At 35.6% G+C, this 25,609-nt stretch overlaps 1 protein-coding gene across 1 annotated transcript in view; it reads left to right on the top strand.

Annotated features, from left to right (window-relative positions):
- Positions 1 to 25,609, top strand: part of SLC41A2 (solute carrier family 41 (magnesium transporter), member 2) — a 126,773-nt gene that overhangs the window by 68,878 nt on the left and 32,286 nt on the right. The window contains exons 8-9 of the mRNA XM_008569168.1: positions 18,062 to 18,193; positions 19,069 to 19,217. Of these exons, the coding sequence (XP_008567390.1) occupies positions 18,062 to 18,193; positions 19,069 to 19,217 (281 nt within the window). The remainder of the gene's footprint in view (positions 1 to 18,061; positions 18,194 to 19,068; positions 19,218 to 25,609) is intronic.

The following is a 25,609-nucleotide window of genomic DNA, read 5'->3' as shown; positions in this document are numbered from 1 at the left end:
GGCCGCCAGCGCAACACAACCCTCAATATAGCCCACGTTCCGGTCCGGGGACCGGCAACAGGATCGCAAGCCTCGGCGTTGCTCCCGCGCCTCGCTCAGCCAGTGAGCGGGAGCCGGTCTGCATGTGGGATCCGAACCCTCGGACGGGAGCGCTGCCGCGCTTCCCAAGCGGCGCACTATCCAGTGCGCCACCGGGCCGGCCCAGGACTAGGATTTTAAGAGGTCTGTCCTTCCATCCCATCCATTCTCCCTCCAACCCCAAGTTGTTGCTAGCAGTAGAAGTTATATTCCCTAGTAGTAGAACATATTTTAAAAAGAAATTTTTCGGGCCGGCCCAGTGGCGCACTGGAGAGTGCACCACTTGGGAGTGCGGCGGCGCTCCTGCCGAGGGTTCGGGTCCCATGTGGAGACCGGTTCCCGCTCACTGGCTGAGCGCGGTACGGGCGCAACACCAAGGGTTGCGATCCCGTTGCCGGTCAGTAAAAAAGACAAAAAGGGAAAAAAAAAAAGAAATTTTTCTTAATCTTGTCATCAGATATTAGTTTGAGAGTCAGGCATACCTAACTTTAGTGTGGCAAAATATTTCAGATCTGGATTATCATTTACTTTATCATTACAGTATTTTCCTTCCCTCCCACTCTACATAACTGCTTTTACTAATTACTTTATCCAATTACTTGTTTTCAGTCTTCATTCTATTCAGCTGTTTGATACTGTTTATATGGCTTTTTTGCAGCTCTCCCAATTCTGATCCCATTCTCTGAAAATTCTTTTCATGTTGTTTTACTGGCTTCTCCTTGCTACCTGCCTGTTAAGTTTGTACTCTTCATGACTCTGTTCTTGATCATTTTCTATCCTCAATCTTTACCCACTTTATAAGTGATATTGTCTAGTCCAAAGGTTTTCAAAGTGTAGTCCCCAGACCAGCAATATCACCTGGGATCTTTTTAGAAATGCGAATTATCAAGCCCCAACCCAGACCTCCTGAATCAGAAACTGAGGTAGAACCCATCAGTTGATTCTGATACATCCAAAAGTTTGAGAACCACTTGTCCTTTGTCATATGGCTACAACTCTTTATCTCTTGTCTTAACACATCTGTTCATTTCCAGGTCCATATTTTAAATTGGATATTTATTTCTACATGGAAGACCTAAAGCTCCTAACTTAACTCACTATCTTTCCCACCTGCTCTTCCTTCTGTGTTTCCTGTGTCAATTAGTGGTATCATTATCTACCCAGTGTCCCAAACAAGACATCCCAAGTCACATACTCCCTCTCCCTTATATTCTCTACTTTTATTTGCTCTTGAAATATCTTCTGAATTAGTCTCAGTGCTTTGTCTCTATTTTCCATGTTTTTGTTCATTATCTTACTTGTGTAGATCTCCATAAGTTGCCCCCCGCCCCTTCTCTCATCCGATTTTAACCTATCCTCCACCTTGCTGTCAGAGTTATCTTTATAACAAACCTGATCTTGTCCGTTGCCTTTTAAAAGATCACAATTAACTTTTTGTTTCCTAGAGGATAAAGTACAAATTATTTAGTGTAAAATACTAGGCCCAATCTGTCCTAAACTCTCTCCAGTCTCATTTCCCCACCACTCTACCAACTTCAAAGTTCTCATCTTGTTGAATTTTACATGCTTTCTCAAATACATCATGTTGTTTTTCTATACCACATCTTTGTACCTACTGTTTTCTCTTACTTCCCTTTTGTTACTTATATAGTTCTGCTCATTTATTCAGATTCAATTAAAATGTCACCTCTTCTGCAAAGGTAAATACTTAGGCAGAATTAGTTGCTCTATTTTCTATGCTTCCACTGCACACTTTTAGCAATTTTATTATAGTATGTATTTATTTCATATGATAATTTTCTTTTTGTATGATTCTTAATAGTGCCTATCATGTTAAGATTTGGTAGTTGTTGGATGAATAGAATAAATGCATGAGTTAAGGCACATACTTAGTTTTGTTGCAAACTATATTTCACCGAATCTGAGGAGATTATCATGTTAAATAACACAACTTAGACCATAAACAAAATTTTTTCCTATACAGTGGGAACTGGTGAGATGCATTTAAAAAATCAAAAAATAGAAAAATATTTCCTCCTGTTTGTATAAAAAATTGGCAGTGATGGTAACATTTATTACTTTCCTTAATAATTTTTCCTGTGTATAACTAGATAAATTGGTTTCTCAACATTTCCTCCTCTTTGGTGTACCTCCAAACACTTTAGATAGGAGTAAATATTCAAATAGCTCTTTAGATATTAATAGAGAAGGTTAGAGATCCAAGGAGTGAATATATAAAGCTAGAGATCCATTGGTTAGAAGGACGATTCAAAAGGAACTATTTAATCAATGATTAGGATGTAATTTGAGAGTTAGGTTTGTTGAGCAGCAGGTTAAATAAATGAAGATACAGTATTACAATAGGATATTATTAACAGTAAAAATGAATAAATTACATCTCACCATAAGAGCAAGGATAAATCTCAGAAACTTAATATATGATAATTTATTTCACTTATGTAAAGTTCAAAAGCATGGAAAACTAAGTGATACATTGTTTAGGAATACATATGTATGTGGTAATAACATATAGAAAAGCAAGAGAATTAAAATCACAATTAAGGATAGTTACTCTGGTGGGGATGTAAGAGTGCAGGATTGGGGAGGGTCACATAGGGCACATCAAATGTAAAGGTAATATTTTATCTCTTAAACTGGGTGGTGGGTACATGAGTTTTTGTATGATTCTTTACAGGTTACATATATTTTAGAAATATTGTTTTTGTATCATTAAATATTTAGTATAGAACAATAAAAATCTTGGAAGACACCTAGAAATCCAAATGAGGAAACTTTTCCAAGATAAGAGAGATGTAGGTATGTTTATTGGCAAGGAGACAAAGGAGTAATAGAGAAGGAAAGATTGAGGATGCATGAGAGATGGTAAATAATGAGGGACCAAGCTCTATGAAGTGATGGGCTACAAAAGTAGCCTTGGAAAGAAAAGATAACCCTTTCTTCAGTGTGGTAAGAAAAGGAGTCCTGAAGAAAGACAAGTGGAAATGCACAGATATGGGGTAGACTAAGATGAAGGGCCATACAATTGACAATCTAAGTTGTTCCAAGAAAGTAGATAGACTCATCTCTCTAAGGCAGTGTTTCCCAACGTTTTTTATGCCATGGCACACAGAAAATACTTTAATGCACACTAGGGTGAAGAAGGCAGCCATTTGTAAACAGAGGCAACTGGCTTGGTGCCATGTCGAGAGCTTAAAAGATCAATATCTTGACCCACCTATAACCCATTCAAGGCACACTGGTTGGGAAATTCTACTCTAGGGCACTGTTTCTCAAACTTACTATTTGTTTGTTTGTTTCATTATCACCCTTTGAAGGAGCCATTTTAAACAATTTTTTTTCCCTATATGTGCCCACCCATGAAATACTGATATCATGGAAATATTCTTTGTTTATGACTTGTATGCATATCTGTGCTTTGTAAACAAAATGAGTAAGATTTTCTCCCCCCCCCCTCACAAGAACCAATTTTCACTTCCATTAACAATGCATGATGTAGGACAAAGGAAGTAGAAAATTTGGAGGCTTTGTCAGTCATTTAGCAGGCTTTCTACAAGTGTGTGGGGAAGGAAGTGGTAAAGGTGATGGATTAGGGATTTGGGAAGTGAGTATGCCCTTATTTAGATGAAAGAGTCTTCACTAGTAGGGGTTTCCATGTATTTCTACTGAAAAATATGAAAAAATGGAAGACACATTTTCATCTGTTTGCATTTCTTGAAACTAAAAGAGTAATTCATGTATATGAGTTCTTTTTTTTTTTTCCCCCCTTTTTGTCTTTTTTTACTGACCGGTAACAGGATCGCAACCCTCGGTGTCGCGTCCGCACCGCGCTCAGCCAGTGAGCGGGAACCGGTCTCCACATGGGATCCGAACCCTCGGTGGGAGCGCCGCCACACTCCCCAAGCGGCGCACTCTCCAGTGTGCCACCGGGCCGGCCCTCTTTTTTTTTTTTTAACATAATTGATTGTACATATCTGTGGGGTACAGCATTGAATACTAATACCTGTCTGCAATATGTGATGCTCAAATCAGGATAATTAGAATATTCAGCATTACACAATGTAATCATTTTTTGTGGCCCTTTACCAATTTCTTGCTAAACACCCCTCTCCTTACCCCATTCCCACCTCTGGTGGCCTCAGTTCTGTTCTCTCCTTTTGAAAGTTCAATGAATTATTGTGATTGTTATCTTTATTTATTTATTTGGGTTTTTTTATTTTTTAGCTCCAACTTATGAGTGAGGACATGCAGTATTTCTCTTTCTATGCCTGGCCTATTTCACTTAACATAACTTTCTCTAAGTTCATCCATGTTGCTGTGAATAGCAGAATTTCATTCTTTTTTATGGCAGAGTAGTATTCCATTGTGCATGTATACTGCATTTTCTTTATCCAGTCATCTGTTGATGGATATTTAGGTTGGTTCCAACTCTTGGCTATTGTAAATAGCGTTATGATAAACATGGGAGTACAGGTATCTCTTCAAGATGGTAATTTCCAATACTTTGGGTATATATCCAGCAGTGGGATATATGTATATGGCAGTTCTATCTGTAGTTTTTTGAGGAACCTCCATATTGTTTTCCATAATGGCTGCACTAATTTATAGTCCCACCAACAGTATAGGAGGGTTCTTCTTTCTCGGCATCCTTGCCAGCATTTTTATTCTTTTTGATAACAACCAGTCTAAAACTAGGGTGAGATGATATTTCAATGTGGTTTTGATTTGCATTTCCCTGGTGCTTAAGGATGTGAACATTTTTTCATGTGTCCATTGACCATTTGTATATCTTCCTCTGAAAAATGCCTGTTTAGATCCTTTGCCCATTTTTTAATCAGGTTACTTGTTTTTTTACTGTTAAGTTGTTTGAGTTCCTTGAATAGGCTGGATATTAGTCCCTTGTCAGATTTATAGTTTGCAAATATTTTCTCCCATTCTGTAGGTTGTCTTTTTGCTCTGTTAATTATTTCTTTTCCTGTGCAGAAGCTTTTTAGTTTTACCTAACCCCATTTGTTTATTTTTTCTTTTGTTATCTGTACTTTTGGGGTCTTATTCATAAAGTCTTTGCCCAGTCCTGCTTCCTGAAGTGTTTCTCTTATGTTTTCCTTAACGAGTTTTATAGTTTCAGATCTTATATTTAAGTCTTAATCCATTTTGAGTTGATTTTGATATATGGCAAGAGGTACAGCTCTAGTTTCATTCTTCTACATATGGATTACAGTTTTCCAAGCACCATTTATTGAAGAGGCAGTCTTTCCCCAGTGCATGTTCTTGTTGCTCTTGTCAAAGATGAGCTGGTTATAAGTATGTGGGTTGATTTCCGGGTTCTCTATTCTGTTCCATTGGTCTAAGTGTCTGTTTTATGCCAGTACAATGCTGTTTTAGCTTTGTAGTGTAATTTGAAGTTAGATAGTGTTATGCCTCCAGCTTTATTTATTTTGCTCAGGATTGCTTTGGCTGTTTGAGGTCTTTTTTTGTTCCACATGAATGTTAGGATTACTTTTTTTGTTCCTGTGAAGAATGTCTTTGGTATTTTGATGGGGATTGCATTGAATCTGTAGATTGCTTTAGGTAGTATGGACATTTTCACAATGTTGATTCTTCTGGTTCAAGAACATGGAAGGTCTTTTTGGGTCTCCTTTAACTTCTTTCAGCATTTAATTGTAGTTCTTTTACCTCCTTGGTTAATTTGATTCCTAGAGATTTTTTTTTTTTTTCTTTTGGTGACTTGTAAATGGGCTTGCTTTCTTGGTTTCTTTTTCTGCTACTTCATTACAGGAGTATAAAAATGCTACTAATTTTTGCATGTTGATTTTGTATCCTTCTACTTTACTGAAATTGTTTATCAGCTCTAAGAGTTTTTGGTAAAGTCTTTAGGTTTTTCTATATATAGGATCATGCCATCTGCAAACAGGGACAGTTTGACTTTGTCTTTCCCAATCTAGGTGCCCTTTATTTCTTTCTCTTGCCTGATCGATCTGGTTAGTACTTCCAATACTATGTTAAATAGGAGTGGTGAGAGTGGGCATCCTTGTCTTGCCTGTTCTTAAGGGAAAAGCTTTCAGGATGATATTGGCAGTGGGTTTGTCATACATGGCTTTTATTGTGTTGAGATATTTTCCTTCTGTACCTAATTTGATGAGTGTCTTTATCATGAAGGGATGATGAATTTTGTCAAATGCTTTTTCTGCATCTGTTGAGATAATCATATGATTTTTGTCCTTGATTTTGTTGATGTGGTGTAATCACATTTATTGATTTGTGTATGTTGAATCATCCTTGCATCCTTGAGATGAATGCCACTTTTGATCATAGTGTCTAATCTTTTTGATGTGTTGCTGAATTCTATGTGCTAATATTTTGTTGAGGACTTTTGCATCTATGCTCGTTGGGGATATTGGCCTGTAGTTTTCTTTTTTTGTTGAATCTTTGTCTTCTTTTCATGTCAGGGTAATGCCTCATAGAATGAGTTTGGGAGAATGGCTTCTGTTTCAGTTTTTTGGAACAGTATGAAGAGAATTGGTATTAATTCCTCTTTAAAGGTTTGGTACAATTCAGCAGTGAAGCCATCCAGTCCTAGGCTTTTCTTTTTTGGGAAACTGCTGATTAGTACTTCAGTCTCTTTGATTGTTATTGGTCTGTTCATGTTTTCTGTTTCTTCTTGGTTCAGTCTTGGTAGTTTGTATATGTCCAGAAATTTATCCATTTCTTCCAGGTTTTCAAATTTGTTGGTGTATAGTTGTTTATAATAATCTGTAATGACTTTTGTTTTTCTGTGATATTGGTCATAATGTCTCCTTTTTCACTTCTGATTTTTGTTATTTGGGTCTTCTGTCTTATTTTTTTAGTTTGCCTAGCTAATGGTTTGTCTGTTTTGTTTATTTTCCCAAGAAACCAAGTTTTTGTTTCATTGATCTTTTGTATTGTTTTTCGGGTCTCTATTTCACTTAGTTCAGCTTTGATCTTAATTATTTCTTTCCATCTATTATTTTTGGGATTGAATTGTTCTTGTTTTTCTAGTTCTTTGAGGTGTAGCATTAGGTTGTTTATTTGAAGTCTTTCCGTTCTTTTGATGTGAGTATTTGTTGCAATAAACTTCCCTCTTAGTATCCCACAGTTTGGGGTTTTTTAAAAATTTTTCGGTATCCCACAGGTTTTAGTATGATGTATCTTTATTTTCATTCATTTCAAGAAATTTTTTGGTTTCCTGTTTAATTTCTCCTTGAAAGCATAGGTTGTTCAGGAGCATGTAGTTTAATTTCCATTTATTTGTATAGTTTCCAGAGTTTTGCTCGTTATTGATTTTTAGTTTTAATCCATTATGGTCTGAAAAGATACTTAAAATGATTTCAGTTTTTAAAAATTTGCTAACACTTGATTTTTGACCTAACATGTTGTCTATCCTGGAGAATGTTCCATGTGCTGATGAGAAGAATATATATACTGTAGAAATGTTCTGTAGATGTCTGCCAAATCCAACTGGTATAAAGTGTGGTTCTCTGTTGATTTGTTGCCTACATGATCTGTCCACTGCCGAGAGAGGGGTGTTCAGGCCCCTAACTATTATCATATTGGGGTCTATCTCTTTCTTTAGTTCTAATAGTGCTTGCTTTATATATCTGGGTGCTTTGGTGTTGGGTGCATATACATTTATGGTTGTTATGTTTTCTTGCTGGATAGATCCCTTTATCATTATACAATGGCCTTATTATTCTCTCTTTTTTTTGGGGGGGGGGGTTTGTTTTAAAGTATATTTTATCCTATGTAAGAATAGCTACATCTGCTCATTTTTGGTTTCCATTTGCAGGGTATGTCTTTTTCCATCTCTTCAGTGTTAGTCTGTATGAGTCTTAACAGGTGAGGTAAGTCTCTTGAAAACAGCTTATAGTTGGGTCTAGCTTTTTAATCCAGTCAGTCTGTGTCTTTTGAGTGGGAAACTTAATCTATTTATATTTAGTGTTGTTGTTGAAAGGTATTGTCTTACTCCTGACATTTTATTGATTTTTGTTTGGATGTTTTTACTGTCTTTTGTTCCTTTCTTTTATTGATTGTCTGTGGTATTTGTTAGGTTTTTGTGGTGGTAAGATATATTTTCTTTCTCTTCCTTATTTGCATTTCTGTTCTACCAATGAGTATTGTTCTTTCCTGTGTATCCATGGTAGTGATTATTGGTTTTTCGATTCCTGATGCAGTACTCCCTTGAGGATTTCTTGTAGGGCTGGTTGTATGGTGGTGATTTCCTCTAGTTTTTGTATGTCTGGGAAGTAGATTATTTGTCCCTCATTTCTGAAGGATAGCATTGATGAGTGTAGTATTCTTGGCTGGCAATATTTTAGTATTTTGAGTATATCCCATTTTATTCTAGCCTGTAGAGTTTCTGTTGAGAAGTCTGCTGTTAGTCTGATAGGGACTCTCTTATATATGACTTGATGCTGTTCTCTTGCTGTTTTTAGGATTCTCTCTTTGTCTTTGAGCTTTGCCAGTTTGACTATAATGTGTCTTGGAGAGGACTTTTTTTTTGGATTGAATCTGTTTGGGAATCTTTGAGCCTCCTACATTGGAAGGTCTCTGTCTCTCTGTATACCTGGAAGATTTTCCACTATTATTTCATTGAATAGATTTTCAATGCCTTTTCCTTTCTCTTCCCCTTCCAGAACACCCATGATTTGGATGTTTATGCATTTAAGGTTGTCTGCTAGCTCTCTTAGATTTTCTTCATTTTTTAAAAATTTTTTTTTTTTTTTTTTTTTTTTTTTTTTTTTTGTGGTCCGCCTGTGTTATTTCAGAAAGACTATTTTCAAGATCAGAAATTCTTTTTTTTTCTGTTTCTCTAACCTGCTGCTTAAGCTCTTGGTTGCGTTTTTTTATTTTGTTGAATGAATTCTTCAATTCCAGGAGTTCTGCACATTCATTTTTGAGGTAATCCCTGTAAATTTCTTCCTTCATATCCTGGATACTTTTTCTCATTTTGTTGTGTCATCTTACTGAGTCTTCATGTATCTGATTGAGTTTCCTTAAGATTGTTGCTTGGAATTCCATTTCATTTATTTCAAGGGTTTCCTGCTCTATGAGGCCTGTACTTGAGAATTATTGTATTCCTTTGGTGGTGTCATATTTTCTTTTCTTTTCTTTTCTTTTCTTTTCTTTTCTTTTCTTTTCTTTCTTTCTTTCCTTCCTTCCTTCCTTCCTTCCTTCCTTCCTTCCTTCCTTCCTTCCTTCCTTCCTTCCTTCTTTCTTTCTTTCTTCTTTCTTTTTTTGTATTTCTAGTATTTCCTCATTAATGTCTGGTCATCTGGTAGAGCAGTTGCTTCTTCTTTTGCTCTGGAGTGGGCTTTGAGGAGAGAGACTGTCTCCTGTAGATGTGTTTTACAGTGACTGTTGAGTAGGGTGTTTTAGTATCGGTTCCACATAGACACAGTAGTATAGTCTCCATATGGCTACTTCAGCTGTGTTCAGTATTGGAGTTGTTTGTGTGTACCTCCATGACCTAGGCACTGGGGGTAGGCACCTTAGTGATTCCTTGCTGAGGTTAGTAACACTGTGTTGGTTCATTGAGGACATGGGTGAGCACTTGAGTTCTTAGGAGAAGTGCCTGGGTGCCTGTCACTCTTTGGCTGGGGTAGGTGTCCTTATGCAGGCTTATTGGCACCCCAGCTAGCATCCCATGACCCTGATGGGTATACTGTTATACTGGAGCTCCTAAGTTTGAGTGGGTGATCCTGGGCAGGGTTTATCTTTCCTCTTTTTTACAGGCAGAGACTCCTCCTGGGTTCTTGCTTACCCTGGTTGGGGGATGCATTGGTGGTGATTGGGAATTTTCTTTCTTACTCTGTTTGGGTATCTTGGGTTCCTGCACTTTGGGGGGGGGGGGGTCCTTGACTGGATCAAGGCAGTTTTGTGGTCTGTATATATACCTCCCACCGACAGGTGTGCTACCATGTGTGGAAGCATAATTATTTCCTCTGTGGATTGGGCCACTGGGTTGCATGTCTAGGCTCACTCACCTTTTTCCCTGGGCTGTACTGGTGACAGTGGAGTCAAGTGGTCAGTGGGCTGCCTGAACAGTGGCAGTGGCTGCTACTGTGCTGCCAAGCTTCCCTTGTGGCAGCAGTGGCTGTGGTGGGCCATCTTTGTGGAAGTGGTGTCTGCAGCAGCAGTGGGGGCTGCCTGTGGTTCCTAAGGTCCCGTGCACGCTTCTGCCATCTGTTGGGTGGGGGCTGCCCACAGCTGCTTGCGTGCGAGTTCCGAAAAGGAGTCTTGAAAGGAGGATATGTAAAAATGCAGTGGCATAAAGAGGTGGCTACCATATGTTTTTCTATATGGAAGGTGGTAGATCTGTTGTATTGTTGATTATAAAGATTTACTTTTTAAGAAAATGAACTTTTGTTTTAGTTTTCCTTGGGGATATGCAAAAGAGTTTTTGACAGAATTTGAAATATATTCTATGACACATATGCTAAATATTTACTAGAAACATATATTTCCTTTCTAAATTTAACAAAACACAAATTTGGATTTTAAAGCAATCCCTAAATGAATCTTCTGATAATTTCTTCCTGATGTCAAACTTTATATCATCAGCAGAGCTTATTGTAAGCATAAAGCACTTAAAATCAGGTCCTGTGTGTACTGAGGGCTAATTATTTTTAGTATATTGACAAGCTGTTTTTACTAATGGTTTTAATTTATATGAGACAATCTTTAGATGCTCTCCACTAATTTTAATAATGCAATTAGTTTCTAAATAATTTAATTTAGAAGAAATGCTGATGGACTAGCTCTTAATGGAAACATAGTATATGTCACAATAGCAAGAAAGCATTTTTTGACATTAAAGACACAGCTGTTCCAAGGTAGTATTTCTGCCGTAATTTAAAAATATAATCAGTGATCATGATGAGACCATGAGAGGTTAAAACTTCAATTAGTCCCTTCATTAATTTTGTTGTTTATTTTAGCTTTATTTACTTTATCTGGAAAAAGTATATCGGTATCTTTATAAAAGTCTTAATTCATTTTATTTTTAGTTTGGTGCAACTATAACATCAATTATGTCTGTTTCCTGGGCTACAGTGTGATAAAATGATTAGATGATTATTTATAAGGGTTTATTTATATTTTTTATCATTATGTTAGTCTATTGCATGGGAGCAAAGAAATGATAAAAGTAGTTCTGTAAAGTTCTACCAACAAATTTGTGGGCTTTAGAAGAGAGCTGCAACTAATCATTAGTAGCTTTTTGTTTCAAACTCAGTCCAAGGGAAGTTGTAACTAGAGTAGAAATTCTCAGGCCTAATAGCATTTGCTTCCTTCATTTGCATTGACATGTTCCATATCTAATAAAATACTACACAGAACATTACCCCTGAGAGAATGCCCAGAGTAAATGAAGATGAAAAGAAAACTGCAATTTATGCATTCCTATGGAAAATATCTGGCATTGAAAAATGTTTCTGAATGCAATCTTTTGTTTTCCATTAGGTATAATTCTTAACATTAGATTCTTCTTCTTTTGGGCACTGTGAGGAGAAATCCATGAATGATTACAATGCTGTTTTTTTTGGTTGTCAGTAACTCATTGTGAAAATGCTTGCATTATGTAGTATATATACTCCTACTTTCACTTGTTAGGATATATTAATTTACTTTGACTTAGAGGTATAAGTTACTGGTCTTGCTTGTGTACCACTATCAGATGAGTATCAATACATGCCAGTTATTCAATGTTCTAGTCTAATTTTTTACTTTAGAAAATGAGGTCAGATTTAGAAAATCCAGACTTTTTTTTTTTTTTTTTTTTCCCCTTTTTGTCTTTTTTCGTGTCCGGCAACGGACCGCAACCCGCAGTGTCGCGCCCGTACCGGAGCGGGACCGGCAATGGGATCGCAACCCTCGGTGCTGCGCCCGCCCCTCGCTCAGCCAGTGAGCGGGAACCGGTCTGTATGCGGGATCCGAACCCTCAGCGGGAGCGCCGCCGCGCTCCCAAGCCGCGCACTGTAGCAGTGCACCCCCGGGCCGGCCCAGAAAATCCAGACTTTTTTTTTTTTTTTTTCCCCTTTTTGTCTTTTTTCGTGTCCGGCAACGGACCGCAACCCGCAGTGTCGCGCCCGTACCGGAGCGGGACCGGCAATGGGATCGCAACCCTCGGTGCTGCGCCCGCCCCTCGCTCAGCCAGTGAGCGGGAACCGGTCTGTATGTGGGATCCGAACCCTCAGCGGGAGCGCCGCCGCGCTCCCAAGCAGCGCACTGTAGCAGTGCACCACCGGGCTGGCCCAGAAAATCCAGACTTTTAAAAATAGTCATCACTGACTTCTAGTGGAAAATTCATTGAGTAAACAGAAGGCAGTTTAAATGATTATCGAAAATATGAGCACCAAGTGATTTATTTTCTTATTTTTTAAAACAAAATAATATATGAATTGAAAGGCAGCACAGTTCCTGGACATCTTTTCACAGATAAGTTTTCCAGCAAGTTAAGTGTCAGGACCTACAATTAAAAAAACATGTCAGAATCAAATTATTTGTATAGATTGTGTAGTAGTAGTAGTAGTGGTAGTAGTAGTAAACATTTCTGGAGCCTTTACCATGTCTGGAAACTGCTAAGCATTTATCATGTAATGCATTGTTTTATTTAACTCTCTTAACATCCTTATGAGGTAGATATTAAATTATCCTCATTTTCAGAAAATGGAAGCTCCAAGAGGTTAAATATCAGTGAAGTTGTAGTTAAGTGGCTGAGGCAGTTTTCAGATCCAGATGATACGAGTCAGAGTCAGAACTCTGCAGAGAACAGAGCTCTGCGTTTACATGCCTTAATTGTTCTAACTAGTCAATGTGACTTTTAAACACTTTTTTGAAGAAATTTATTTTCCTTTGGAAAGTTTTTTAGAACTCCCTGGGATCCATTTTTTAAACATTTTAATGATGACCTGCATTTTATCTTAAGCTTTTGCTTTTAATGAGTTTGTTATTTACTAAATGAGATGTATAAGGAAATTGTGAAGCTACATTTACTTTAAGGTCAAGTCATCATAATTTCAGTTTCAAAAATATAATTTTTAAATTGCTTTATTTTTGATGCATTGGCACAAAAAGAGATTACTCTCTCAGTTTAGAAAGGGGGGAGTTCATGCTTTTTCTATTTCTTGTATTTTTTTCTGTGACTAAAAAATATTAAATTCTTATTTTCACAATAACAAATTAGCATTATTAGGATGCCATGAATGCCAAAACGTCACTAGGTATCAGGCAATGTATAGGTAATATATATAGGTGATATAGACTGACTTTGAATAAAATCACTCAATCTATATTTCTGAGCATAATACTTATGTGTATCCCATATAAACTGCTCAGATTTGGAGGCTGCTAGGGCTGGATTTCTCCATAGTAAATTCCCTTTTGCTGGGTCCTAAAAATCACATCCTAGGTTATCAAGCAAAGAACTTGTCATCCAGCAACAGCCTATCACCACATAACAATCCATTACTAAAAAGACAAGGTAGTCTCACCTCAGTTTTTAAGGTAAATCTATCTTGCTTCCAGGTAACTTGTATCAGCAAAGGGTAATAATCCTGGTCAGAGGATTGCTGCCTTCTGATTCTCTCTGATGTCACCAAAGCTTTTGACTCCTAGCACCTGGTTCAGACAATTTTAAAGAGTTAAAATTGTCCTCTAACTCTTCTTGTTCAAAAATATCCCTTTCCAGTATATTCACTGTGATTCAAATGGAGTACTACATGAATTTTTAAAAAGACGTTCCATTCTTTTGATTTCATACTTCTTTCAGATCTCATTATTCCACCTGGTGCACATATGTGGCATTTCTTTGAGTATTTATTTAAGAGTAGAATTGCCAGGTTGTAGGGTATGCACACCAAAAACTCTATTACACAATGCCAAAGTGTTTTCCAAAGGGATAACAGTTTACATGCTTGCTAGCTTTGTGTAAGAGTTCTTGTTGCTCCATGTCATTACAAACAGTTGATGTTTTCAGGCTAAAAGTTTTGCCCAATCTGATGGGTGTAAAATGACATTTATTGTGCTCTTATTTGCATTTCTGTGCTTACACACAGAATGAGGTTGAGCACCTTTTCATATGTTTGCTGACAATTTGGAATAACCTCTTTTGTGAACTATCTATACAAGTCTTTTGTTCCTTTTTCTGTCAGTTTGTAGGGGTTCTTCATATATATTCTGGATAGTAGTCCTTTGACAGGTGTTGTGAAGATCTTCTCCCACTCTGTGGCTTGTCTTTTCACTTTCTCTACAGCATCTCTTGAAGAGCAGAAGTTTTTAATTACACTGCAGTCAAATTTATCATTCTTTTCCTTCATAGTTCTGTTTTTCTATTTTGTAAAAAAATTCTTCCCATTCATTCTATATTATCTACTAAAACTTAGTAATTTTGCCTTTCATATTATGTCTTTAATTCACCTGGACATGGTGTGTAGGTAGGGATCAAATTTCATGTTTTTTTGCATATTAATAACCAATTATTTTTGCACTACTTAGAAAAGTCTATAGCACTATTTATTGATCTGCAGTACCTCCTTTATTATATCTCAGATTTCATACATAAAGTTCATCTCTTGGTATCTGTGGGGGATTGGTTCCAGTATACCACCGTCTATGCCAAAATCCATGGATGCGTGAGTTTCTTACATTAAATGCTGTAGTATTTACATATAACCTGTGCACAACCTCCTGTATGATTTAAATCATCTCTGGATTACTTATAATACCTAATATAATGTAAATGCTATGTAAGTAGTCGTTATACTGTATTTATTGTTTAGGGAATAATGACAAGAAAAAATTTTCTGGAACTTTTCTCCCAAATATTTTCTATCCGTGATTGGTTCAATCTGTGAATGCAGAACCCATGGATATGGAGGGCAGATTGTGTGTGTGTGTGTATGTGTGTGTATCAGGTTAAAGAAGTCCTCCTTGATTCCTAGTTTGCTAAATGTTGAATTTTATAAATTTTTCTGCATTTATTCATACAATCATTATTTTTTCCTCTATTCGTTTGTTAATATGTGAATTGCATTAATTTATTTCCAAATATTAAATTGGCTTTGCATTCTTAGGATAAGTTCGATTTGGTTGTAATGTGTTATACATTTAATATTTTGCTGGATTTGATTTGCTAATTGTTTAGTACTTTTTTAAGTTTATGATATTCCTACATTATCCTTTTAATGCTTGTACAGTCAGCAGTGATGACTTCTCTTTCTTGGTACTGGAATTTGTATCTTCTCTTTTTTTTTCCTTGATTTATTCAAAGAATCAGCTTTTGGTTTCATTTCTTTTCATTGTTGTTTCTGTTTTCTATTTTATTAATTTGTGTTCTTATAATTTTATTCCATCTTTATGCTTTCTTTTAGTTTAATTTTTTCTTTTTTTCTATTTTTTGGTATGAATCTTATATCATTGATATGAGACCTTTTTTTCTAATTTGAGTATTTTATGCTGTAAATTTCTAAGTACTGCTTTATTTGCTTCCCACCTACCTCAATATGTTGTGTTTTCATTTGCATCAAATTCAACATATTTTCCAAATTTCCTTCCAATTTTTTCTTTGACCTGTGGGTTACTTAGAAGTGTATTGTTTACTTTTCATATATTTGAGGGAATTCCCAGATATCTATCTTTTCTATCGTAGCCAGAGAGCAGCATACTTTGCATGTTCCAATCATTTGGAATTTGAGACTTGTCTTATGGCCCATAATATAGTCTGTCTTCATTAATGTTCCATGTGTGCATGTGTAAAGTATATTCTGCTGTTGTTGGATGGTTGTGTTCTATAAATCTCATTTAGATCAAATTGGCTGATAGTATTATTAAAGTCTTCTACATAGTGGTCGATTTTTAAAATCCGTGTATTGTATCAGTTAATGAGAGAGAGAGAGGTAAAGTCTCTAAGAATAAACACAGATTTGTCTATTTTTCCTTTTAGATTTACTGTTTTTTGCTTTATGTATTTTGAAGATTTATTTTTAGGTGCATCTACATTTAGGATTGTCATATGTTTTTCATGAATTGACTTTCTTAAGTATTATTCAATGTCCATCTTTATCTCTGGTAATATTCCTTGCTATGTCTGGTTTCTTTCCTGATGTTAGAAAGAAAGCTGCTCTAGCTTTCTTTTCATTAGTGTTTGCATACATGGCATATCTTTTTCCATATTTTTACTTTTAACTTATGTCCCCATCTTTTGTTTTTTATTTATTTATTTATTTTTGGTGGCTGGCCATTATGGGGATCCAAATCCTTGACCTTGGTGTTACAACACTGTGCTCTAATGAGCTGAGCTAACTGGCCAGTCCCCCATCTTTTAATATATGTTGTACACCTTTTCCATGGATTCTTTAACATATTAATCTTGGTTACTTTAAAGTTCTCATCAGATGCTTTTAACAGCTGACTGATCACTGGGTCTGGTTCTGTTGACTTCTTAACTCTTTTAATAGTCTGTTTTCTTTATTGCTTTTTACTGTCTTGTAATTCTTTATCAAATGCTGGACATTGTATATAAAAGGCCATTGGAGATTGAGATAAATATTATGCCTAGAAATTGGCAGTCATTTTCTTCTGATAGGTCATTAGTATGGAGGATTGAGTTGTTAATCAAGTCAGTAGTTGAACTGGGTTTATTTTTTGTGGTTATTATAGTTACCTTTAGTGCACCATGAACTTAAAATTGTTTTTATTGGCGGGCTCCTGCTACCTTATGCTTAGGGTGAAGCTGGGAGTGCTGTATGTGTGCAGCATGGAAGGCTTAACTGTCTGTACTCTTGCTCTTCTTCTAATGGTAATTTGTTGATGCCTCCTACAAAGAGCAAGGCATAGGATGGGATTTGGGATTCTCTTGCTCTATTCTCAATCTTAGACAGTCTCTGTATACCTGGTCCTCAGAGCTCTGTGTACCTGGTCCTCAGGGCTTTCTCAATGTTTCTACCCTCCCACTTTTGGCAGCCAAACTCTGCCAGATTGGTCTTGAGCAGAAGTTTTTGTTCCACTCTGTAGAAGCAGACAGCTTTTACTTGTATTTTTCCTCCAGTGGTAACTAATCTTTGCCTGGGACCAGGTAGCTGGAGTATTTCTTCTACCTCTCCAAGCAGCATTTGCTTCATATGAGAGAGGGGTTCAGAAATGGGTGAGGTTTCTTGCCTGTATGCTGCTGAGGTTGGCTCTCTCAAGTCTCCTGCCCTGCCTCAGTTTGTCTCATGAGCACCTAGTGGAGGCTTGTGAAAATAGATGGCAAATGAATGTGGACTTTCTTTGTGTCTAGGGCTCTCATGTATTCTAAATGGTTGTGCTAGCCCACACTCAGTATTTAAGAATTTGAAATTTTCAGTTGTTTTCTTCCTACTTGCTTTATGGCTACTACCTCTTTCTCCTATACTCTGTGAAGGGAGAAACAATTTGAGTGTTCTGTCTCACCTTAGAGGGGCTTACCGCCTTTTGAAATTCATGTCTCAGCATCAACTCCTCTGCCTCTGAGTATATGAGAAGATAATCTAGGTAAAAAGGTGACTTTCTCTAGTATCTTTTTCAGTGGCTTATACCGATAAGCTGATATGTATCAAGTTATGTCTATTTGAATAAATATAGGTTATTTTCCCTCTTGTTTAAGATGATAAATATGAAACATCTTGTTACCTAATTTGATATCTTGGTTGTGATAATAATTTTTAAAAATTATCTGCTTTGATCTGCCTTATATCAGATAGGTTTGAAAAAATAATGAATGAAACTTTCATAACAATGATTTTATGCCTTTGGAATGTCTACCTCAGCAGTAAATAAATCAATATTTCAGAAGAATGCCTTATTTTGTTTTATTGGCTCAGAATATGGCTTATATTTTTACTGGCCCATAGAGAGGCTCGCTTCTAGTTGAATTTATGCAAGTTGTTTAAAAATATGAAGATAACTACTTTATTTTCTTATATTTCAGGTATTGGTGGTAATTTGGTGGCCATTCAGGCTAGCAGGATTTCTACTTACCTCCATTTACATAGCATTCCAGGAGAATTGCCTGATGAACCCAAAGGTTGTTACTATCCATTTAAAACTTTTTTTGGTTCAGGTATGGGCTTGTAGATTTTTGCATATTTTAAGGAACTACTGCTCTCTTAGATTATAGGCAGGCAATATTTGTTGAGTATATATTTTGTTTATGAGTGCTATACAACTTTCCTATTTCTGAGAGCGAATCTCAAGTGAACAGAAAGTCATTTGTGTTAATTTTGCAGTTGGTGAGGATTTATTCTTCTCTCTAGAATATCTTATTAGTTAGGAAAGAGGAACCTTATACACAAAAAAAAAAATATTGAAGTGATTTAGGGAGACAGATGTGCTGTCTTTTCTGTATTAGTTTTTTTGGCATTTCTAAATGTAGGCATTTGCTCCCAAACAAACAGGATGAAAGGGAATGACCTCAGTTACAAGGAATAGTGCATTATTTATCTCAGCCAGGCATGTGATTGCCAAAAAAACTAAGAATATAATTTTGAATCTTACAATTCTTGTCACTTTTTTTCCTAATGAAAATAAATGTGATTATTGACTTTCAGATGAAGATCAGAAATGTCTAGCCTTGTAATATCAGTGATAGAACCCTAAAGGAATAAGTAAAATTAAAACATTCCAGTACCTTAAGAACTTTATGTTTTCTATTTTGTCTTCTCTCTGTTTTTAATGATAGATATTGAAGTCTGACCAGTGTTCTTCACAGCAAGTTTTTATCAACTACCTTTCATTTAATTAACATATAATATTATATTGGGAATTTCAAAGAATTAAGTGAATTGTAACTAGTTGCAATTCTTCTTCAGCAATTTAATTTTATGTGATGCTATGAAGTATAATAACTAGAAAGTAATCCTCAAACTTTAATAACTGTGACCTATTATTAACCAAAATATGATTTTGTTTTAATGACTTTTGCATTTTATATTACAGGAGTAAATAATAAGTCTGCCCAAGTTCTACTGCTTTTAGTTATTCCTGGACATTTAATTTTCCTCTATACTATTCATTTGATGAAAAGTGGTCATACTTCTTTAACTATAATCTTCGTAGTAGTATACTTATTTGCTGCTGTGTTACAGGTAAGAGTTAAAACCTCTTGAAATCTCTTTTATGCTCAGACTGCTGTAGAAGTATATGTAAATCAAAAGCACATGATATATTTGCCATTTCAAAAATCAACTGAATGCTTTCACATTGACTTGCTCTTCTTAAGCCAGTGAGCTCAGGACCACTTAAAACCTTTGTATTTTCTGTTTCCTGGATTTTATCCCTTTTTTGGTTCTCTTGTTTTGTATGAACACATCTTCCAATAGGTTCCTGAGAAAGAAGGCATGGGAGTAAATTTTTCAAGACTGCATTTTTTAAAATGCTTTATTCCACCCTCTCAGTTGCTAGGTTGAGTGGATGTAGAATTCTGTTTCTTTTAGAATTTTGAAGGCATTGCTTCATTGCCTTTGAGCTCCTCCTGTTACCATTGAAAACAGTCAGGCACCATTCCTGTTTCTGATACCATCATACATAACTTCTTTTATCTCACTGGAAGCTCGCACAATCTTCTCTTTTTATTTATTCTTAAATTTCATGTTGATGTGCCCTGGGAGTTCTTAAATTTCATGTTGGTGTACCCTCGTATGGGTGTATTTTGTCTGTTTTGTTTGACCCTGTCAATCTAAAAACTCATGTTCTTCAGTTTTAGGGAAATTTATTGAATTTTTTTCTTTGGTCATTATCTCTCTCTTTTTTGTTTTGGAATCTTATTATTTGGCTCCTGGAACTCTTGCATTAAATTTATATTTTCTCATTCTTTTTCGTTATCTTTTTTCTCTTCTTCCTAGGAGATTTCCATGCCTTTCTAAATATTTTCTCTGTTTCTTTACAGAGGTTTTTGGAGAGAATAGAGTTAAATGTATATACAGTCATGTGCTGCATAACAACCTTTCAGTCAGTGACAGACCGAATATATGACAGTGGTCCCATAATAGATTATAACAGCTATTTCATATAGCCTAGGTGTGTAGCAGGCTATGCAACCTAGGTTTGTGTAAGTACGCTCTGTAATGTTTGCACAAATAGGAAATCGCCAAACGCATTTCTCAGAATATATCCCATTGTTAAGCAAGATATGACTGTATTCAACTTGCCATCTTTATGTGAAAGCTTTAACTTTAAAACTTAAGAAAATTGCTTTTACTTTCAAAATGTGCGATCAATATAATACTTGTACAAAATTTTGAAATTGAATGGTACTAAATAAAAGGTTCTACCTTTCCAATCCCATCCCTCAGATAATCACTTTGAAATATTTTAGCTGTTTCTTCTAGTATTTATCTATAAGTTTTAAAGTAATATATCTAAATTTATAATTTATGATTAATCTTCTTCAGCCTTTTGCTAATAAAGTTGAGGACTTGGGGGCTTGTTATAATGTCCCATCTTTCCCATGTAGTGTAGAGCCAGATAATTTACTATAACTGTATTTCCTTTTTCTGTATTTTATTTTTCTTGAGGTTAATAATTGCATCTTTTTTCACTTACCTCATTTTCCATAAACCCATCCTTAATTTTTCTAACTATTCTAGCTTTATCTTGGCTTCTTGGGCATGACTTCTTGGTAAACTCTGTAGATTTGATACCTCCTACAGTGAGAAGTCCTAATCCCTTAAGAGATGGATTCAAATAATTCTTTGAAGAGATAGCATTTGATTTTGGCCTTCAGGGGTTTGACATATAGTAATGAGGGTAGAGGGTAGGTATGGGACATTATTTCAGTCAAAAGAAACTGCATTGATGATAATGATGGTAATGAAATTAACTGGCATGTATAGTGTTTCCTGTATGGGCAGCACTATTCTAAGTGCATTACATGTGTTAATTCACTTAATTCTCACAAAACACTATGACATTTGTTCTTTTGTAAATCAGTGAATCAATGCATTGTGGGCACGTAAAAAAGATTAACACTTCTTTTTATGTTTTTTAACCTCATTTAAGATGTCTGTTTTCTATTTTTATGATTGCTTAGTACTAAACATAATATATAGCACAGTGTTAAGTATGCTCACATACTTTAAACTGAGAGAGGTGTATCATCTTAAACTTTTGGAGATTACTTAATTAAAACACAGAGGTGAGAAAGCATAGAACTGTGCTAGAAAAAGTAATTCATATACAGGAACTAAGAGGAAAGAATACACAAAAATAAGATTAAGAAGGTAGATTAGAGCTGGTATAGAAAGGCCTGAAATTCCAGGTAAGGTGCATGTTCTCATTCCTTTGTGGGAGCTAAAAAAATTTTTTTAAAAAAAAGCTGAGAGTGGGCCGGCCCGGTGGCGCACTGCTACAGTGTGCCGCTTGGGAGTGCGGCGGCGCTCCCGCCGAGGGTTCGGATCCCACATACAGACCGGTTCCCGCTCACTGGCTGAGCGAGGTGCGGGCGCGACACCGAGGGTTGCAATCCCGTTGCCGGTCCGGTCCGGTGCGGGTGCAACACTGAGGGTTGTGAATCCGTTGCCGGACACGAAAAAAGACAAAAAGGAAAAAAAAAAAAAAAAGCTGAGAGTATGACAGTATAGAATAGAATTGTGGTTACTAGAGGCTAGAAAAGGGAGGAGGATGGAGAGGATAGGGAGAGGTTGGATAGGAGATACAAAATTACAGCTAGATCAGAAAAATAAGTTCAAGTGGTCTACTGTAGTGCTACGCATCTACTTATCGTATGTTCTCAAATGGCTAGAAGAGAGGGGCTCAAATGTTCTCATCACAAAGAAATGATAAATTTTTGCAATGATGAATATGCCAGTTACCCAGATTTGATCATTACACATTGTATACATTTATTGAAATATAACTCTATACCCCATAAATATGTACAATTAATATGTGTCAACTAAAAAATGTTTTTAAAATGCCAGATAAGGGAAATTAAGAGTGTTCTTAAAATAGTAAAACTCTTGCAACTTGAGATTTTTAATTTTCTATAGTGCTTTATAGTGCCTTAGATTTTATTAAAATTTACATATCAAATCATTCATTTATTATTTATTCATTAAATTGTCATTCTGCTAGATGTAAGATGGCTTTTAAGTCCCAGAGGGAATAAATTCGGAGCTTGTCTTCAAGAACTTGTAGTCTGGAGGGAAGACTACATATGAACTAATAATTATAATGTAATATAAATACTGGGTACAGCTATATGGAGTGCTTGAAAGAAAAACTTGGAAGAAAAACTAACTCTACCTGGAGAATAATATTTTTCTAGTATTTAGTTGGGACAGAAGTTATTTCAAAATGCTTTTTTGTGCTGTTGGCCACTTTTATTGCTATATATGACCTGATCATTTATTATCAGTTATGTTTTATGCTGTTCTCTATGCATGTATTATGAAAAAGATGCATTCGTCAATCCCATGGGAATTATTCAGAAACTAATCTTAGGTTGATAAACATGCCATTTCTAGAGCATGTTCCTATTTACAACTCTACCTCGTAGCCTCATGGATTGATTTGACGTTTATGTTTATGGTTCTATGCCAACATATTATCGTACATCATTTCACTTAGGTCGATAAAGTATGTAAGTAATTTTTCTGAATTTATAAAAAAAATTATATTTCAACCTGTATTCACAGTATACCTTCATGCATTGTTTTAATAACCTCTGACCTAAATTCTCACCAGTGAAGGTTGAAAAACTGGAGTTTAGGAAAGAGTAATTTAGGAAAAAAGCTTTCTATGTAGTAGATGCCAATAAGTGTTAGCTGGTGCTGTTGTTGTTATTATGCATACATAGAATTAAAAATGGTGTGCCATTGATCTTTGAATGACATCTGGAAAATATTTTTTCTTTGTCTTATAGGGTTGGTTGAGTTTTCTTATGTATCTTTCACAATTTTCATTTTTATGGGTTTTACTTTTTATTTTTCCCCACGAATCAGGTAGCTGCCAGAGTGGATCTTTTCTTTTACAGCCTGATGTTGTGCATTATTCCAATGTAATAGCTCAGAATCAGATTGTAAATTCTCAGATCAAATCTTCTTGCTCTGACACTAATAATACATAAACATACATATAAAGCACATGCACATTCAAATAAATACACCTTCTTGAGGTTTAGATAAAAGATCTTAACCTTCCCCAGACTGTATCAATCAATCCAAAAGTGAACAGAATTAAGACATAACTTTTTAAAGACAAAGAGTCCTTGGTCACTTAAGATTCATCTTTTAATATTCTTTACTTGATTGGCTTCCTTTTTTAATCTGGGTTAAAAAAAAATTTTTTTTGACGACTGGCCGGTACAGGGATACTAACACATAACCTCGGTATTATAAGGCTGCACTCTAACCAACTGAGGTAACTGGCCAGCCCCTGGATTAAGTTTATATTAAAAACCTTGGTTTAAGTCACAGCACTTACTCAAAGATTTCCATCCACACCACTCTTCTCATCCCTAAACTCTATATTTTGATTTAATATTGTATAGTAAGGTTTCCTAATGCATGTTTAATTTCTCACCGTCTATATTCCTGCCTCCTTGAGGGTACAGATCATGTTTTTTCTCTTTGGTATTCCTCACAGGTCATGATATAGTAGTTGTTTTTTGGATTCTTGGTGTTTTACTTTCTTCCCAAACTAATATCCTCTGAAAAGCCTTCTCCTAATTCCTCAACCAACTAAATGAAGGAAATCTGAAGGAAACTTGATATTGGACTTATTTTAATGACATAGTAACAATCATTTGCACATTTTTGCATTTAGTAATATGTCATTTCCTGGAAGCCTGTCTTGAATGTCTAATTTGGTCTGAGTGTCCTTATTCTCTATTTCTCATAGTACCCTGTGAATACTATTGTCCTAGTCTTTTCCATATTATATTGACATTATCTGTTTATGTGTCTTTCTTACCCATTCTAGAGAAAGGGTCTGGTTTTTTTACTCATTTTTGTATCTACAGCACCTAGCTCCATCCCTAGCACTCAATTAACATTTGTTAAACTGAATGACTATATCTTGCCATCTCTCTCTCTTCCTCCTCTGGAAGGAGGAAAATATTTTACAACTGTATTTACGTACCAGACATTCCAGAAGAATTAAAAATATCTAAGTTTTCTTCTCCTTGTTTTCAATAAACGCTGATGTCCTCTCTCACACTGATATAAGTATTCAAAATGAAAGGCAATGAAAAATAAAACACAAAACTCCACAAATTCTAACAACAGTTGGTTAAGAGTGTAAAGTTTTACTGAAATGTTTAGAGATAAAATGACTTGATATCTAGAGAAAGGAAAGGGTAAGGGTAAAATTGGTCATGAGTTGATAATAGGTGAAGCTGAGCGATGGTAATTTATATTATTCTGGTGGGGTGAATTTATATTATTCTGTCTGCTTTTGTAAATGTTTGAGTTTTTCCATAATAAGGAGTTTTTAAAAATTAATGTTTTAAATTTCAGATGTTAACATAGGAGTTTTTTCAGAGCTCTCTACTTTTGGTCCTGTAGCTAGCTGACTGTTTCTTAATTCAAGTGAAAAGTAAAAAATCAATTTTAATTTGAAATTGTTTGGGATTTGGAATGAATGAATCGGTTTCCTAATTTGCCCTTGACACACACTAACTCCATTTTTAAAAACTATTTTTTAAAATAAAAAATCTACTTATGTGTTACAAATTACATTGTTTGGGGTACTTATTGTGTGTCTTAATATTAGAAGAAACGTATCAAATGTGTTATGTGACATTAAGGCCAGTGAACCAAAGTTAGTAGATGTGATGGATTCTACTCTTTCTCATGTTCTTGTGCAGTCCCCAGAGCAATCAGAATAGTTGAAACATATCAAGACCAGAGTAATGTGTTGAAACGTTCATATTTGATACAGCACTGTCACATTGCATTTTGAGTTTGTTTTCTTCAACAATAAAGATGGGCTGGTACCAAGCTAGCCATCCTGTATTATCCATTATACCTTTTATACCATTAGTCAGCATTTATGAGACTAGTAGCTGTGGTTAAGGATACAATTATTGGTTTTAGAATGTAATTTTTCATCCATGTCAAACTAGCCCATTGGACCCACAATTTTGATTTTGTAGAAGTAGAGTCTGTTTTCTTCTGCAAACTTAGAAATGATTGGGCTCTTTCTCTCTAAGCATGATTTCCCTTGCCTTCATACCTTACTTATCCAGATGTTTCATTGACTGCTGAAAGCCTGTTAATTTATGAAATCAAAACGTTATAGAATTCCAAGTTGTTAAAGACCTTGTTGGCCTTCCTTCTGAGTTGTAAAAAAGGGAGTCTTACTTTTTCAGGGTTTTCTGTCTCTTTGTTTACCTTACTCCCTTGTGTCTTTTTCGAAGATATAGTACCTTGACAGCATAATAAACCTGAGAAGGTACAAAGACAACTATTAACCAAAGAAGCATACTGACAATCTTTTTTTTTTTTTTTTTTTTTTTTTTTTTTTTTTTTTTTTTTTT

This window comes from Galeopterus variegatus, unplaced genomic scaffold, assembly GCF_000696425.1.
Source record: "Galeopterus variegatus unplaced genomic scaffold, G_variegatus-3.0.2 Scaffold472, whole genome shotgun sequence".
Classification (NCBI taxonomy): Eukaryota; Metazoa; Chordata; class Mammalia; order Dermoptera; family Cynocephalidae; genus Galeopterus; species Galeopterus variegatus.
This window is presented reverse-complemented; position numbering and strand designations above follow the sequence as displayed.